The 18523-nt window shown below is 41.7% G+C and overlaps 1 protein-coding gene across 1 annotated transcript; it reads left to right on the top strand.

The window, feature by feature from the left end:
• The first annotated feature begins 1673 nt into the window (after positions 1–1673).
• On the top strand, positions 1674–16658 carry stx10 (syntaxin 10). The gene is made up of 9 exons (XM_082537028.1): positions 1674–1779; positions 2290–2365; positions 3225–3318; positions 5442–5536; positions 7858–7920; positions 10980–11081; positions 12446–12552; positions 13257–13351; positions 13957–16658. The coding sequence occupies exons 1-9, from the start codon at positions 1745–1747 to the stop codon at positions 14031–14033; spliced, it is 744 nt and encodes a 247-aa protein (XP_082393154.1). The 5' UTR covers positions 1674–1744; the 3' UTR covers positions 14034–16658.
• The last annotated feature ends 1865 nt before the right edge of the window (positions 16659–18523 follow it).

Genomic DNA, 18523 nt, shown 5'->3' with positions numbered 1-18523 from the left:
GTTGACTTGGTGCTATTACCCCTCAAAAACTTGGGGTCACTTACAAAAAACCCTGGTTTTAAAAGAGAAGATCTTTACCTAATATGATGTGAAACTGGTCAGAAATATTGTAGATGATGAGTAGTTATTACTGGAATCAGAATCAGTGATCGTATTCCATTGAAATTCTGTTTCAATGTGTTTATGATCCTCGGTGGAATATCTATGTGTACATAGGCCCGCTGTCTACAACCACTCCTGTGTTCCAGTGACACATAGCTAATGACCTCCCACAGCTAGTGGGAGGTCATCAAGTTAAAAGGCATACTGATAATCAGAAAACCCCCTTTTCCAACTATGTAAGCATGACTAAAACATGTTGTGATTAAAGATACAATTACTTGTATCTTTAAGCTTCGACGTTTGTGCAATTGATTGCAGTCGGAAAATGGACGATAAGAAGAGACTATTTTCTGACCTTTCACAATCAAATCAAATCTTCAAAACAAAGAAATGAAGTCTATTCCACAAGGGGGGAAAATACGATTTCATACTACAGTTTCATCTAGACGAGAACAGGATGCCTCACTGGTCTTTATTAAATGACACCTAGAAGAGCCAGATTTCAGTGTTTTTTAAAAAGGAGTAGTACACCATGTTTCCCAAACACAGGGGGGAAAAAACACACTTTTTTATTTTAAAAAATCTGGTGAGTTTTGAAAGCTCCTCACACCCTCCACTGATGATGCTTCAGATGCTTGACTGGGCAAATTTACTCCTCGTTTGATCAGCTTGGTAGTTTTCAGCTGTACTAAAATAAGAGTTTAGTCTTTTAAATAAGAACAGTCACCACGAGTTCAACAAAGTGTTGCAAACATTCCTCACAGATTTTGTTGCGTATCAACACGATAGCATCACACAGTTTGTCAGATTTGCAGATTTGTCATTGGCAAGCCGACAATGATGAGAATCAGCCGTGCCGCCACATTCCAAACGTGCTCCATTGGACTGAGAGAACCTGGAACAGAAGACGGGACATTTATAGCTATAGCTGTGAATTTTCTCAGGACAGGATGGGAGGAATTGGGGGAGTGCAGGATGACGACAGGAAGGAAGGAAGGAGCTGGGCAGGACAGGGTGGGCTTGAGAAAAGCCCACAGAAATAGAGACAAATGGGTGGGACAGGACGGAGGCATGCAAACACGGCTGTGGAGGATTTGCCGAGCATGCTTTTTTTCTCTCCCCTAGCAACACCCTGCTATTATCCCTTTTTTTTCTTTCACCATTTTCATGGATTGTCTCAAATTAATTTCTAATAGGACCTCCATAGTGTCCAATGACACATCAGCCTAGGTCAGATTTCCACACTGAGGTTGGCGAAAGCACTTTCCATGAAACTGTTGTCATCATCAGATGGACTTTGCCCCTCTTGCTCACAGAATTTTCCATTACCTTTTCCAAATCTGCAGTACATGGTCTGCACTTTGTACTTGAATCAATCAAATAATATATACTATGTCCAGCTCCCATACCTGTTTTATCTACCTGTTTGTTTATAACTGTTTTATTCTTGTCCTTTGTGTTTATGCTTGTGACGAAGTCCCAGCAAATAGAGGCTCGGACAGCGCCTGCATAGTTGTTACTGAGCTGAGTTATATAACTACCATACCACCCCCAACTCTCCACCTCCCCTCCCCGTCTTTTTTACGTCTGTGCGCTACCAGTGACGTGCGCATGCGCTAGGTGTGAAGAGGAAGGAAACAACATGTCGATAGAAGACCCATTTTTCGTTGTGAAGGGGTGAGAAATGAAAACTAAATGAGACGTGAAAGCTCGCGTTGTTATAAACTAACTACAGCTTTTAGCGTGTTGAATGTTAGTTACGCGGGGTTGTTGCTATTTTTCCCCTCAAAGCAAAGTTATATCAGAGAAGTTAGCCCAGCGGCTAGCTCTAGCTAGTTAGCATTAGTGCTACTGTAGCAGCTGCGCAGAGGGGCGCAGTGAGTTTGGGTTTTTTTTTTTTTATATAAGAGCGATGAACTCAGCACTCACTGAAATCCGTTTCTACCCACACCCCACTTGGCTGTCAGTGAAAACACGGGCCAGCTGTGGGACTGGCTGTGGTCAGGCACTTTAAAGTCGTTGCGAAGTTAGGAAGCATGGGAACTGGGGTTTGTTTTGGTTAACCGAGGGGCGTAGCTGCAGTGCTCAGTTCGGAAAACACCCCTGTACTTTAAATGATTAAAGGGCGAAGTCAACTGGCTATGATTTTCCGCGCTGATAATGTTCCTGTTGTGTGTTTTTGTTCAGGGAGGTGCAGAAGGCCCTGTCTCGAGCTCGGGGCCTGTTTGATAGATGGGAGGAGCTGTTGCAGGAGGGGACACAGGTGAGCCTCATGGGCTGACTCACGTGGTACAAACATGCTGCCAGGATGGCACACAACTTTTCAGGGTCATCAGGTGTTCATTATAGTTTTAAATATTGTAACTGGAAATAATCCCGCGTTTATCGAGCTATCATGGCATCTAATTCACTGCTGTTTGTGTGAGGTTTATTTTCTCGTGTTTTTAATAGGATGTGTATACTGCCCAAAGTTTTGCAGGGCCTTAAGGTATCTTGGACACTTAAATATTTCATAGGAATTAAGGGGAACTGGTATGCACATGTCCAATTTTTTTTTTCCATAAATGTTTGGACAAGTATTGCATTAAAATAACCTTTAAACCCCTGCCCCCCACTTTATTTCTGCGGAATAAAATTATTACTCATTCTTATTGATTCGACTATGAAAATGTTTTCTCTGTTTTTGTTTTTTAAAGTTTTTTCGAAGTATTAGTTTTATTTGTTTGTTTTTTAGCATTTTAACCCCCCTGTTATGTTGCGGATCAGATTGACCCAGAACAGAAGAGATGTCACATGTCATCTGCATCACTTCAGAAAACAAAAAAAATCAAAATTATAAAAGAATAATAATAATGGATTGCATTTATATAGCACTTTTCGGGGCGTCAAAGTGCTTTACAATTCCACTATTCATTCACTCTCACATTCACACACTGGTGGAGGCAGCTACAGTTGTAGCCACAGCTGCCCTGGAGCAGACTGACAGAAGCGAGGCTGCCATATCGCGCCATCGGCCCCTCTGGCCAAAAAGAAAATTGTAAAAAGAAAATTGTAAAATAATCAATGCCAGTGTTTCTGACACCTTTGGATGAGTAAATTTGCCCCGGGTCTGTTTGTTTCAGGTGAGTCGAGATGAACTAGACTGGAGCGCCAACGAACTGAGAAACTGTCTGAGGGCCATAGACTGGGACCTAGAGGACCTCAGTGAAACCATCAGTATCCTTGAAGCATGAACAAATGGCTTCCTAATGCCCCACAATGGCACTGTCATCATATGATGAGCAGTATTTTTAAAACAAACAGGTTCTTTGTGCACACTGTCTTCCTGTTTTCGTCCTGTTTAATCAGATTGGTCTCCTAAACTGGAACTATTTTAGTTACATAATAATTTACCATAGAAGTATTTGAAAAGTCGCTGTCAGCACTCAGGAACATATCAGGAAACACTGCTGATGGAAAAGAAGAGAAGGCAAGCTTTTATTAAATGCCTGAACTTCTTGTGGGGTTTTTGTCATCACTGATGGAGACGGATTAATAAGTGTGAAATGAATCCAGGGAGTCAAGAGGTTGTCAGAATACCTGAAATTTAATGCAATACCTGGTAGGGCTGAACGATATATCGCATTTGCGATAATATCGCGACATGATCAAGTGCAATTTTCTAACCGCAAAGGCTGCGATTATACTGCGATTATATTATACAATTCATGGGCTGCATCCTCCTGAGGCCGCATTTGTAGACCGATTACGTCACAGCGACGCGCCGAAGGCTGTCCAAATTACTACCATATCCCAGAATTCATAGCGCGGCCCAGCCAAACTCCAGTTTCCAGCAATGGCGGCCGCTACTAAGTTTTAAAATTACTCATACTAATCTTTCTGGGTCACAAAATAAACTTTTAACATATTTTCAGGCGAGAAAGTAGTTGTGTAAACATCAAATATCTGCTCGGTTTATCAAGATATCCCATATTTGCAAAAGTGCTTCGACGTTTTCAGAGGCGTCTGCTACCCACCAGCTCGACAGCTAGCCGGGAGCTCGAGGGTTACTGATGCGGCCGAGAACGGCACAACTCCCGGCACATCATTTTCAGATCACCGCGGAGTTTCGCTGCTCGCGTTAAACGTAATATATAAGTCACTTAGACAACCTAAAAATGTTATTGTTGGGCTTTTTTCAGTGTTTTGTTTGTTCGTGAGTAAATCGGTTTGGCTGAGATTAAAGTTATTAGATTAGATAAAATAAAACTTTATTAATCCCCTGGGTGGGTTCCTCCTTGGTTTTCACACAGCTGACTAAACGTCAAACAGAAAACTTATTAAACAGAAGTATGAGACAGTCGAGAATTTACACCAGTGTCTGGTTATATTTTAGATAGCAAGAAGCAGACGGCCGAGTTTATTAAACTCCACCGAGACAGCGGTGACGCTAATCAGAACTAGCCTTCTGATTCAGAAGGCTAGACCGTCCAATTTCACGCCTTTAAACTTTAAAGGCGTGTTTGTGTGTGTGTTTATACAATTGCTATTATGTTTGCACTTTATGTGTAATGTTACTGACTGCAGAGATCAGTAAGATGTGTGTATTTTTTATTTATTAGTTTTATTTATTTAATATTATTTTTTAATTGAATGACTGTCTAGTAGTTCACAGATGTCGAAAAACTGAGTGTGGTAAAGCCACTGATTTTTTTTATGTATATTTCTGCAATCTGCACATTGTACTGACTTTCATTTTAATGTTTACACCAGGGTTCCTTGTCAGCACTTTATGCTCAGATGTTTGTAAGCTAAAAATAAACTATTGTGTATGTTCAAATATACTGTTGTGATTGAAGAAGTTAAATAAAAATGTCAGTCATCAATTCATGCATCACCTCATGTCATCATAACAGAGGTCTGTCTTCCAGGAAAGAACAGTTTAAAATTAATGTAATATAGTATTGGCCATACTATATGATGTATTGCTTGTCTTTGTTTAATAATACAGAAGACAAATACCTTAAAAAATAATCGCATATCGCATCGCAATCGCAATATTGGGGCAAAAAATCGCAATTAGATTATTTTCCATAATCGTTCAGCCCTAATACCTGGTCAGCACCATAACACAAGTCCTTCTAGAAGCAGGTGTAATTGCACAGCAGTCATACCAAAACTGTCTCTAGACAGTGGTCACCTGAACATTCATGTATGAATCAGCCGCCACATCTGATTTTGGTGCTATCTTTGCATTTGTGAAATTCTCCACAAGGTTTGCGTTAAGTACCATGTATCACTCTTGTAAGAGATGTAGCACTGATTGAGCCGTTTTGTTGGTGGGTCCTTGACTGGTTCAGGCATCGTGGAGTCAAATCCAGGGAAGTTCAGACTGGGTGATAATGAACTTCAGGAGAGGAAAGATTTTGTGGAGCGAACCAGGAAGTCTGTCCAGGTAACTTCAACCTGAATTCATTTTTTTTCCTGTTTCCACACTCTTGTATATTCAGACATCAAGTCCTGTGGTCTTTTTTTTGTTGTTGTGTGCTCAATAAACATTTGTGAATGACATGAATAAAACATTGCAGATGACAAATTGTAGATGAAACAACATAGTTGTCCTCTTCTTAATTTATAGCAGAGCTATTTGATACGGTTGCTTTAAGTCTCAAAGGTGTACCTGATAAAGTGATATCTGCTTAAACATGATGATCTGGAGTTTTGTCAAAAGTCTCTCTGTATTTACCCTTGAATACAAAACATTTATTATCCAGCATGTTACACTGCTCACAAAAATGAAAGGAACACTTTAATCAGAGCACAGCATCAAGTCATTTAAACTTGTGGGATATTGATCTGGTCAGTTAAGTAGCAGCGGGGTTGTTAATCAGTTTCAGCTGCTTTGATGTTCATGAAGTTAACAACAGCTGCACTAGAGGGGCAACAATGAGACAACCCCCAAAACAGGACTGGAGGTGGAGGACGCTGAGATTTTTTAACGGTCAGTGTCATTACTGGAAGTATGAGGTGAGCCTGGACACTGCAGAGGTTGCACAGATAGTCCAGCTCCTCCAGGGTGGTACATTAATATGAGCCATTGCCAGATGTTCTGCTGTCTCCCAGCACAGTTTGACGAACATGGTGGAGACGTGGTGTCCAGGAAACAGGCAGTTACTCTAGGAGAGTTGGACAGGAATGTAGAAGGTCCGTAACACATTAGCAGAACCAATATCTGCTCCTTTGTGAAAGGGGGGACAGGACTATCACTGCCAGAGCTTCCAATGACCTCCAACAGGCTACTGGTGTGAATATCTCTGACCAAACAATCATGAGGGTGGCCTGGTGCAGGATGTGGTCTAGTGGGTCCTGTGCTCTCTGCCCAGCACTGTGGAGCCTGATTGGCATTTGCCTTAAAAGACCAGAACTGGCAACTCCACCACTGGCACCCTGTGCGTTTCACCCTGAGTACACGTGACAGACGTGAAAGAGTCTGGAGAAGCCAAGGAGAACATTACGCTGCCTGTAACGTCGTTCTGCATGATCTGTTTGCTGGTGGGTTAGTGATGGTTTGTCAGAACGTCTTTGAATTCAGCCCTTTGAAGGTTGATAATTTTTATTTCCATCAAACGATGGGGCGTCCTTTCATTCCTAACATGATACCCAGTATCAGTATAAACCCACATCCAGCAAGTTTTTTCTTGTTGAGATCTGATGTGTTTTAAATGTTCCTTTAATTTTTTTGAGCAATGTACTTCACTGTCCAAATTTTTGTAATTTCAGAGTTATTGTTCACTCTTGCCTAAACATAAAGCCCTTATCTAAATGAAAATGAGAAACTAGATTTACCAGTATTTTCTTTGCTTTGATGACTCATAAGTTGTGCTCTAATCTTCTGCAACATATTTACACACAAACACAGTATGACTAACAAACACTTATTATTTTGAACACACTGAGTAATCATTCAGTGGGGTTTTCCAAAAACTCCTTGGCGTCAGGTGATCTAGGCCTTATCTCATAAATGGTTCAGAAGTCGTAGTACTCCCAGATCCATCAGAAGCCTTTTTCAAAAGAATATTTTTCATCTAGTATTATAATAATAATTAAAAACAAGCTATTCTTATTTGATTTTAATTAACAAGCTTTAGCTTATACCTACGCTGAGGGTATAATGTTTTATTTTGAAATCGGTTTCCAGTAGCTACAAGTGTTCTTGATGGAGCGCAGACAGCTGCTTCCCTGGAAGGCCTCCGCTGTGTCTTTGCAGCTCCAGTGTTACCAATAAAGTAGAGGCAAAGTCAAACATTAGTCAAAGCAGCAGCTCCCAAAGCCGAGCAACACTTATTTATTCATTTTCCCTGTTTCTATTGTAACCACATACACAGTTTATTTCTACCTGTCGACATATTTAACCGCGCTGCAGCTGTTGAGCTCCTGACTTTTAATGAATTTAAATCAGTGTCCAAGCTGTAGGCACAATGGAAAACATGAGTCAGTTTTTATTACGACTTAACGGCAAAGGTGGCATTCTTAAAATAGGCCTGGAGAACTGAGTCACCGGAGCCAAACAGAAGAGCTCCGCTGTGAAGGAACAAAAGACTTTCTGACATTTTGATTTGCCTGACAGCGATTCTGGAGCAGCACAGAAAATCTCATTAATGAACATGTCTGCACTGAGGCAGCTTTTAAAAGGATTTTTCTGCTGCTATTGGGACAAATTGTGAAATGAGAGGTGTAATTATTTGTGTTTTGCTTTTTGTGTGTGTGTCTGTATAGGACATGAAGGATCAGTTGTCCAGCCCTTCTGCTGTGGCTCAGGCAGAGAAGAAGAACAGACAGGTTGGTGAAGATGTAAACATAAAACAAAACACACACACTGTGTACACATAACATATATATATTAGGGGTGCAACGATACACAAAATTCACGGTTCGGTTCGGTTCGATACTTTGGTGTCACGGTTCGATATTTTTTCGATACAAAAAAATGTTCATGCCTTTTTAATTTGTCATTTATTAAAATTATAAATATATATTTTAACTCAAAAGTACAGTTTTTAAATTTAACCCTAACCCTTGTGCGTGTTTTTTATTTTGACAGCGAATTCGCACCTGCGGACCACTTATGTGCAGCCCTGGTTATTTAGCTCGTCATATTGCAGCCACAGAAATTCTTTTGTCCATGAAACCATAAAGCTGTACTTTCTTTTTGCCTTATAGTCTGATTTGTCATAACTTCTCCGTTTTGTGGTAAGCTTTTCTTTGGCTGTCACTTCTTCACCCTGACCTGTCTTATTTGGCTCAGCAGAACTAAAATATATATATCCTGCTGCTTTTACACACGCACTCACATAAGCTCAGCGATTCTCTGCGCGATCAACCTCTCACATGTTTAAGCTGCGGGAGATTTCACTTGTCATGTTTGCATAGTAAGCTAACGATTAATAAGACGATGTCAGAGGAATTGGTGCACAAATTATCATCACTCACCAATCAGTGCTGTCGCTCTCTATACACAGTTCGCGCGATTGCAAAGTGAAAGCAAAAAACAAGCGCAAATTCAAACGCGATTTCAATATGTCACATATTGACAGTGGCTCACCGATGCCAATGACATAATTACCCAGCTACATTTCTGAAAGAATGCAAAAGCATTGACATATATTTTTCCTCCCTACAATAGCCCGACGGGCAGGGCAGAGATAGATTTTGGTAGCCCGACTGAAAAAATCGCTAGCTCCGGGACGTCGGGCTAGCGATATTGCGAGCCCTGTATCTGATTGAGGAATCACTCATCTTTGGAAAAGAGAGTTTATTACAGAGAAATGTCTCTTTCCAAAATAAAAGCTATACTATCCGCTTCTTCTGGGCTATATTCTCAGCAGCATAAGGAGACTCGTGTGCTAACAGCTGTCTAAATGACTCGGCTAAAGTTAGTAGCTTGCTTGTTGTTTTGGTCTTTGCACTAGGATGATGTCGGTGTAAATGTGCAGTCATATTCGTTGTGTTCCCACTAGTGCTTTCAGGTTAATCTCGTTGAAATGACCTTAACGCCACAACACAGCAAATCTCCGTTAACGAGCTACCGCCGATCGCCCCGTGCGTGGGGCTAGACGGCCAACACGTTAACGAGCTAACTGCGCTAACACACTAGTTCCCACCCATGTAATTGAGCATTGCATGGCACATCCAACATACTGTTTTACTTTAGTCCATGACTCGCTTACCTTCAGGGTCATATGTCACATGAAAACCAAAATAATTCCAAACGCCAGATCTGAATGAGGGTGGGGGAGGTCCATGTTGCAAGGGGAGCTTAACTTCTGTCTTGCTAGCTTGCCCTGCGCTCTTCCTTCTGACTATGCTGTCTGTGTTGAGCGCTCAGTGGATCTGCGCTCGACAGTGCAGCCTAGGCGGAGTAGTCGAACGCAGATTCACTGAGCGCTCAACACAGACAGCATCGTCAGAAGGAAAGTTGATAAAATAAATTACAAATTTTGTATTGTTCGATACATATGCGTACCGAACCGAAAGCACTGTATCGAACGGTTCAATATCGATACGAATATCGTTGCACCCCTAATATATATATATCCACACTACTGGGTAAAATGCAATTTGAGGTACAGGGTCTGAATTGTGGAACTCCAAATTAGCGTACTTCTACATCTACACCATCTGTTTTCACCTGTCGTGCACAGGACCAGGTAAAAATCTGCTCCTGTAATCTGAGCTACACTTCCCTAGAAATATGACTAAGCTATTGTGATTGTCTGAATCCTACATTGCATTTCCGTTTACTTTCTCACCTCAGTTTTTACCCCTCAGCCGTAAAAGGCTGATGGGGTATTGTCACCCGCTGGGTGAGCAGGTGCTTGGCCCGAACTCCCAGGTTTGAGAATACAATAACTCGAGAATGAGGTGATGTAGGATTTTGAACTTCATGTCATAGGTGCAGCTACTAAAGATCTCAGATGAGTTTAAATCTCAGTGACCTGGACCTCAAGGTCTAAGGTCAACTTCTCCAAAAAATCTTTCGAACACACAAAATAAATTGTGAAAAATCTCACCTAGGATTTTTAAATTGATTTCATAGCTGTATTTACTAAAAGTTTGCACAATTTGTCTTTTTGGTAACATAAGACTGAAGTTTGTTACACTGATGTAAGGCGTCTGCTCTCTCAGTGTGTAAAAATGTTTTTTTCATTTTTCTGCTTCCTTCTTCTGGTCCTGCTGTTTTTTTTCTTACTGTTTTTCTTTCTACTCTATTAGTTTCTTAAACTTTGAAAACAGGATGAACAGGCACACACAGGAAACAAAATTTGCCAGTGTCCAAATATCACAAATGTGCTGGTTTTACATGTGTGCTAATTCTTTGAAGAAAGTAAGAAGGTTTCTATGAACCTGGTAGTAAATGAAGTCCACTGCTAACTTTGGCTGCTGGAGCTTCATATTTACTTTCAATAACCTTGTTTTATGAGAGAGAGGACCTGACCCTTCACTTCAGTTTATTATGTTCTTAATGCCCATTCATTCATCACGAGCCGCACCTTACATAACTCACAAACGAGCCTCGCTGTAGTTCACGTGGACACCATTATCATGGAGGATTTCTTGTTTTTGTTCTATTGATGATAAGGCACGAGCTATATTAATGGAGCACAATGCTACTGCAAAAGTTGCTCTACATTAGCTGAGAAATCCTGACAGACAGATCAGTTTCCATCTGCCACAGAAAATGAATAACTGCACCATCTTGTGTTTTGAAAAGCTGTCAAACTCCTATTATTCCAACAATAATTCTCCTCTGGAAACTCCTACAGCACACAGACACACAAACATACACGTACACTCCCAATTTTCTGCAAAGGCTGAGTCTCGTGTCTGTGTTTGTCCAGGCTCTGCTGACTTCATCGGGCCAGGACAGGTCAACAGGATTGGAGGCTCATCTGGTGTCTGCAAACTCCAGATACATCCAGGAGCAGCAGGAGCAACAGCAGGTAAGAGACCAGCTGAAACTGAACAGATGTAGAGCCAAAAAAGAGGAAAGCAAAAGCCTCAGATGGGGGAAGCATGAGAAGAAATGAGAAGAAAAAAGGGAAGGGACTAAAGGAGATATTGTTGTGTGACAAATGATTACATGTAAAACGAGGATTCATGAAAAGTCCCATCGGAATATTTTGTTTGTTTGTCATGTGATAGATGACAGGAAAGCTTTAATCAAAGGATCACACAGAAGGAGTGAAAGATAAGCTCGTCAGTGAAGGATTGCTGCTGCAGCGTAGCAGTGAGGTGAAGGAGACGTGCTGCAAAGTATCACACTGTGAGTGAAGTGAAAGACAGTATGAGCTGTGGGTTTCTACTTCCTGCGGTGTGCGCTGATATTGGTGATGAAAGTGTGTGATCACACATCCTGTGTCAAGTTGTGGTATTTAGTAAGAAATAGTGTTTCTTCATGTCTTTTTTTTTTAATGAAAGAAAAGTTTGACCTTTTGTTTCATTACCTCAGCAAGGATGTGGTCTCCTCTGCGTTGACATCACTGCGGGGGGTTTGTAGCAGTGTATGATTTGATTCAATGAAATGATTTAGTGGAACTTTTTTTTTCTTTAAACGGTTAGTGTAGAGATTCTGAAAAGAAGCACCCTCGATACAAACTGTTCACTGAGACACAAAAAACATGTTTGTTTTTTAAAGGTTCAGATTTACCAAGCAGGGAAATAGAATTTCAATAATTCCCAATACTGTAATTCTGTACCAAGAGTGGGTCAGAAGCAGTGAGTGACTGAGGCTGAACCAGTGTGTGTGTGTTGGTTTTAAACTGGTATTTCTGTATGGAAACAGCAATGACATCCAGACCAAAGAGAGGCAGCGGAAAAGAATCAGTCAGTTCTGACACAAGAGTGAATCTTTGGGGGGGGGGGCTGCATCTTGGAGGTTGGGGCAGTTGTTCTCTCAATGAGAGCTCATATGTCCAAAGACATTCATTTAAATGTGGTATAGAACGGAAAATACAATACACGAAAGAAAAAAATAGTAATGATTTGTGATGTTTCAGAGCTCTGTGTTCTCGCTGCGGGTGGAAAACGTGCAAATGGAGGTTCTTCTTTCTCTCTGCAATTTTCATTCCTCAGAAATGTGATTTAAAAGAGAGCAAACTATAAAAAGTAACTAAACTTTACCGGGAACACATTCACGGCCTGTATGTCTTTCTTGTGTCCCCACAAGTGTTGGCGTCTACATCTAAGGGTGAAGATCTTTAGGCTAGGATTAGGTTCAGGTTAGTTGAAGGATTATGGAAAACCTTCAGTAAAGAGATGTAAGTCTGTCCTTTGAAGTGATGGGTGCGTGTATGTGTGTGTGTAGTTGATCATGCAGGAGCAGGATGAGCAGCTGGAGTTGGTGTCGGGCAGTATCAGAGTCCTCAAAGACATGTCTGGACGGATCGGAGACGAGCTTGATGAGCAGGCCGTGTGAGTACACATGCACACCTTTGAGAGCTTTTCCTCAGTTGGCTGAGAAAACACAATAACACATAAAGGTGTGTCCCAGTCATCATATGCTCTTTTTTTTAGATGCCTATAAAAAATGTCACATGTGTGACCGCTGAGTTAGGACTGAATACTGAATGCATTCGTAGCCCCACAGTGTTTACATCCATGTTAAGCAGCACTTCAGGATTGTGGGTTTTGAACACACACACACAAACACCTGACAGTCTAAACCAGGTTCAGGTTTTTGTTTGATGTACTTGATCTAAATCCTGACTGGATTACAGGCTCGGGTGTGTCCAACATCACCGAAAAGCACCTCTTCCACTAAACTTTTTACAGCTTTGTCCATTTATATAATAATGTCCTATCAAAAGCCTGCTGTAACTCGCTGTAATGAATCCAAATGTTTAAAACAAATCGCCAAAATTTGTTGAAACTACAAATGTCTTGAGCCGCAGTCCAGTTTGATCAAGACCAAGGTCAAATCTTTTGGTCTTGATCTTTCTCAAAAGCCTGTCGTTTTGCCTCAAATTAAGATGATATGCCTTTTAATCGCAAAGGCAACTTTTCATTGATCCTCTTATAATCTCGTCCACATCCCTGCAACAGCCAGGCCTTTGTGAGGTCACAATGTGCAGATGCTGATGTTAAAGTTCTCGCGGTATCGCTCGTTTTGTTTTTAGGATGTTGGGGGATTTTGGAGATGAGATGGACCAGACATCGTCCCGCATGGACTCTGTGCTGAAGAAGCTGGAGAAAGTGTCTCACATGACCAGCAGTGAGTTTACACACAAGCAGTTATATTTTCTACATTCACAGAAAATTTACCTTCAATTAATTTAGTTAAAGTGACACTGCCTGATTTATGAATTAAATCAGTCAGTGCGGGCTGTGAGAAGTGCATTTTAACTGTGACTCTGTAGACCCTGAAACATTGCTCTCAAAGTTTAGCCTATCTGCTAGTTCCAGTTTCTGCAATGCTGTTTAGCGTTGAGTGTTTCTCATTCATTTCATCTCCCCTGTTCTGTCTGTTATAGCAGACAAAACTGTGAGGAACACAGCTTGTGTCAAAAAGAGTGACAGCAACCACAGCAGTGTGTAAAAACAGAAATGAAATGAAGAAACAGGAAAGGGAAGCGCTAAAAGGCCAAAACATTTCCTGTGTGACCCTCAGTATTATGCTGGGTACTTGAATCAGCTCTCAATCATCAGTCGTAGCCCAATCAGACACAAAGCTAGTTGGAAAAAGAAAATAAGCTTGACAAAAACTTGAGTTCCTTCCAAAAAAGAGCGGTGTGTTTACTGTAATATTTTATGCTGCCTAAGGTCGTTTTAAGCTCTGCGACACTGTAGCGCAATGATGTCCTGTGCTGTGTCCATCAGGTCGGAGACAGTGGTGTGCCATCGGTGTCCTGGTCGCCATCCTAATCGTGGTCCTCATCCTCTTCTTTGCACTCTGACATAAGCAGTCTATGACCTCTCGACCCCGTTCACAGACTCCTCCCTGTCTGGATGGCTGGACGGTTACAGAGCCCCTCCCATCACTCCCTTTCTTTGTGCTGAGGGGAAGCTGGTGATCTGCAGGCTATAGTGAGGATGGATCCTCCACTCCACTTCAGCCATTCTAGTGGAAAGGGTGCTGCTGGTCTCTCAGCAGCACAGTTTAGCACGGGGAGGGGGGGGACCCTGGTGGTATTATGTCTTTTATTTTGATGCATTTTGGTTATCATTGGAGTTAGAGGGACTCGGGGAGGACCGCTCCTGTTGGGTTAAAATCACAAACCTGCTAAAGTTCGCTTCGTTTTAAGCCAACAGCAGTAGCATGGGGGAGGATTTTCAGTGTTGCCTTAAATCTATTTTTATACCATGTTGAAATGTGCAGTTTGTTTGTGTGCCTAGATGTAAATCATGCTGGGAGCTTACTCCTTGCTAGCAGTAATCAGCATCGGGCAGGTGTGCAGGTTTTCCCTCCACTGATGAAGAGTTTAGTGAAAAGTGCTGCTGAGCTGTGTGTGTGTGTGTGGGGGGGGGGATCTTATGGATCCTGGTTTTGCCTGTCAGATTCATTCCGAGTCTCTTTTACTCAGCAGACATAAATGATTCATTTCCTGCTCTGATAGTGATCTGCCACAGAGAGGCAAAGGCCACCTTCCTTCGCACCCCCGCAGACATTTGAGCACACGATTGGCTAAGGCTTTGTTACCCTCACTGGTTGAAGAGAGAAAACCTTGGCTTCAAGCGAATGGCTCTGCCTCTCTTTTTTTATTGAAAAGCTTCAGCTAATGAGCAGAGGAATAGTTGCTGGGCAGGATGTCCCCACACAGCCTAGATTTAGGCTTAGAGCTCCCTCTGCTGGAGCCTGAGGCTCATTTCTATTCTTTTGTGTCACGTCAGGCAGTACTACCCACACTGAGGTGTGTTGCAGCACTGTGTAAATGCTTTGACTTGCTTTTTGTGTGTAAATGGAAATTATTCTTGTACAAAGCATCTGATTTTTAATCCTGTGTGATCCAGATATCTTCACTCAAGCTTTAATCACCCAGTTAGAGAAAATGAACTCTTTGTTTTGTAGGTCAGAGGTCAGGTGCCTTTGCCTGTTGCAGGAGTGGGTAAGGCTGAAAGCACCTTTACTGCCAGAGCTTTGTGTAAGTTAATGTGAGCTCTTGTCCCAGCTTCAGAAGGGCAAGTAGCTCAAAAACCGGGAAACGTGTCAGTCTGAAACAACACGGAGGCGCATGAATGTAAAGGCACATGAAGGGTTTTGAACAGAGAGCTTCCTTTTACTGTTTCACTTAAACCTGGGAATTGTTTTTACATGATTATAATGTAACGGCACATCAGACAGGTGCTTGACAGGTTTCATGTAGTGATGGTGCTGAATTGATTGCAAAGCTGATTGTGCAATTACAGCACTGGTCATTGTTAACTAATCTGATCTGTGCAAATTGAAGTATTAGATGATCACTCCCACCGATCCTGGTTTTTAAAGCTGGGTTAGATGATATGGTTTTGGTTCATTACTCCAAAATAACTGTACAGCGTATTATAACTTGCAGGTAGTCAGAGAAGAGACTGGACCCGTGCACGTCCTGTAGTTGTGTTTTGTGCCATCAGGACACACGGGGGTAAGGAAGTGGGGAAAGGGACAGGAGGAATGAAATCTGTGTGGAAGTGGAATGTGGTGGACTTCTGTGAGATTACTGGATTTAAGCAGGGGACTTGGAAGAAAAGGGTGTGAGTCCTGTGGGAAGCCTCAACTCAATGTTGTCTTGTTTTTAACCCAAATGAAGCGCACACACCCGTGTGCCTCTCGTGGGAGGGGCTTTTGCCCAATGCAGCTTTAATGGTACTAGCAGTAGATTATTTCAGATTATAATAACTGCAGTTAACATCAGTGCTGAACTCCATCTAGCACACATTTACACTAATCAGCCACAATATGAGGACCCCCTCCCTAATATCACATAATATCACATAGACACCTTGTGCTGTCAAATCAGCTCTGATTCATCGTGGCATGGACAACGGGAGTCTGGGGGATTAGGATCTGGGGAGATTGAGCTTTTTGTTGCCCTCTCAGAGTATCAAAAGGTGGATGGCACGAGTTAAAATATCAGCCACACGAGCAGCATGGCTAAAGGTTTAAACACGATTACGTCAGTGGTTTTTACTAACCTTTGGTTCAAAACTGCTAATGAAAGTAAATATTCAAAGTGCCAAAGGTCACATTTGTATTTATTCTGTGTGAATGATCAGCTATTACAACGAGTATGTTTTGGATTTTTGGATGTAAATGTGTAAAATACAGTACTGGTAGCCATCGTGTCCTCTTTTTCACACATGATGTTTGAGTATGTCATTGTGTTTTTACTGCCTCTGCTAAAAAGAAAAAAAGGGCAACATTGGTGACAAAGTGTAAACTTTTCCTGTCATATACACTATATACCGTATGAAGAACAAGTGAAGGGAAAAAGCAAACTGCATAAAGTGAATCACACAATTGTTCTGTTACTGGCATCCAGAGATTTTTTTTAAAATTGCTGATTGTGGTTATAAGTTTCATTAAACTTGAAATGACCGAATAACGTCCTGAGTGTTTATCTTCTTTGAGGTGCTCGCTCGGCGTCTCGGCTGTGTGTCTCGAGGATGGCAGTTTGGCTTCCCTCTTGTGATTTGTTCCTCTGATAAAAGCTTTCACTGGATTGCAGATGTTTGAGTTTTAATTGAGAAGCACTTTGCAAAATGGAAACATCCCTGCGTGTTATTCTGAGAGCCACACGGCAATCATTATGTAAAATTACATTTACTTTAACTGCGAGGAGCGCGCTGCTACTCCCCGGAGGCTCTGTGAACTGCACACATCTCTTAAAATAACCAGACGGCAGTCGGGAGACCGACACGTTCGTGCGTGTTTCAGACATCCTGTGAAACTGGGAGAGGAGCTGATGGGTTTTATTAGTCAAGCCGAAGCTGCTCAAACTGAGCACATTTTTCTGTGACAAATGCTAAGCCACCTTTCAAGATGGTGTTATTTATCAATTGGGAGAACTTACATTTTAAAAAAAAAACACACAGGAAATGGGACACTTCAATGTTAGGGAGAAAAATATTGTGCCTGTTCTTTCCACTGTAAGAAGTGCATGTCCATCTCATGTGTATAAGTGCAGCTCCAGATGCTTTTCCACCAGCCTGCAATATTAAACATACAATAGCACTTGCTATTTATCATTGTATTTCCATGACAACGAGTAATAAAAAGCATTGCCCCTCATGTTTGTGTATTTCGGGGGGTGCAGCTGCTTACCTGTGCACACAAAGGCCTCCTCCCACTTCAGATGCATCCTGGGGCAGTTGCTGCTCAGATTGTTTATTTGAATTCATGTTTATTTTCAAAAGGCTGCCTAAACTTGGCTAAGAAATAAGGAGGAAAAGCCCTATGTTCATAAAATGTGTGCAAACAACTGAATTTTGTTGGAGAATAAGGTGTGGAGCATTTCTGTGGCGTAATGAGTTTAGTTTAGGGTTTATTTAAGACGTGTGGTAATAAAGTTGACCCCTTGGACTGCGTTCAAACCTCCACCCCGCAACTTGAATTTCATTTTCAGACGAGTACAGCGAAGGCCAGAAAACCTATGTCTGTCCAGTGTGCTCCATGCCTGCTCAACTAAATGCAGCTAAAGCGAATTGCATCGACTCTTCCCCTTCAGAGGCCTCACAGTGTTACACAACACCTCTGTGACAGTTTTAATTTAGCCACTGGACAAGTGTGTGGATCTGCTGAGGGATAGAACAGCTGTGAAGGCTGTGTTCTCTGAAGAAAGAAGTGGTTTGCACATCTGTGGGCACACATCACACATCAAAGAGTGCAGATAAACTCAGTTATTTTTCCTCCTCCCTCAGTTGACCACAGGGGGGCGCCATAGGCAGTCACATGATTGTGTGTTTTATTTGCCCGCTGCTTAAAAGTTCAGTGTAAAACTGACTTCATTAGCAGCTTTGGGAAAATAAATTATTGAATGTTTCACTACCCAATGGCAGCACATCTTCTGCTGTGTCTGGGAAACTATTTATTCATTTCAGTTTCATTTAAAGACCACACTAAGAAGTAAAACACAGCAGAAAAACAGTAAATAATCATGGATGTTGACCTCTGGTAGAGCAAGTTGTGATGTCATAAACTGTAGGTTTTACATCTGCATCTTGTTACTGTCGCTGTTACCATGCCCAGACTAGCATTTAGTTCAAAACGACCACTTTTACAGATGCACTCTCTCACATTATCTAGCACAATTGTTTGCTGAGTCTCTCACAAAACCCAGTACTCACATCATATTACTAATAAGTATTTACTTGATGGAGCATATTTCTGTTAGTTCACTACCTAAGACTCCAAGCTTCTGCTTTTATTTCTTATTTCTAGCCAAATGTAACCTCTTGAGCTGAGTGCAGA

The sequence above is a fragment of the Aulonocara stuartgranti genome (assembly GCF_965226115.1).
Source record: "Aulonocara stuartgranti genome assembly, chromosome: 6".
In the NCBI taxonomy this organism is placed as follows: Eukaryota; Metazoa; Chordata; class Actinopteri; order Cichliformes; family Cichlidae; genus Aulonocara; species Aulonocara stuartgranti.
This window is presented reverse-complemented; position numbering and strand designations above follow the sequence as displayed.

What these genes read in the sequence shown, in the direction of transcription:
- stx10 (XM_082537028.1), top strand. Translation starts at nt 1,745, where the DNA reads ATGTCGATAGAAGACCCATTTTTCGTTGTGAAGGG. An exon ending in GGACCTCAGTGAAACCATCA is followed by an intron (nt 3,319 to 5,441) that starts GTATCCTTGAAG and finishes TGACTGGTTCAG; the next exon opens with GCATCGTGGAGTCAAATCCA. An exon ending in GAACCAGGAAGTCTGTCCAG is followed by an intron (nt 5,537 to 7,857) that starts GTAACTTCAACC and finishes GTGTCTGTATAG; the next exon opens with GACATGAAGGATCAGTTGTC.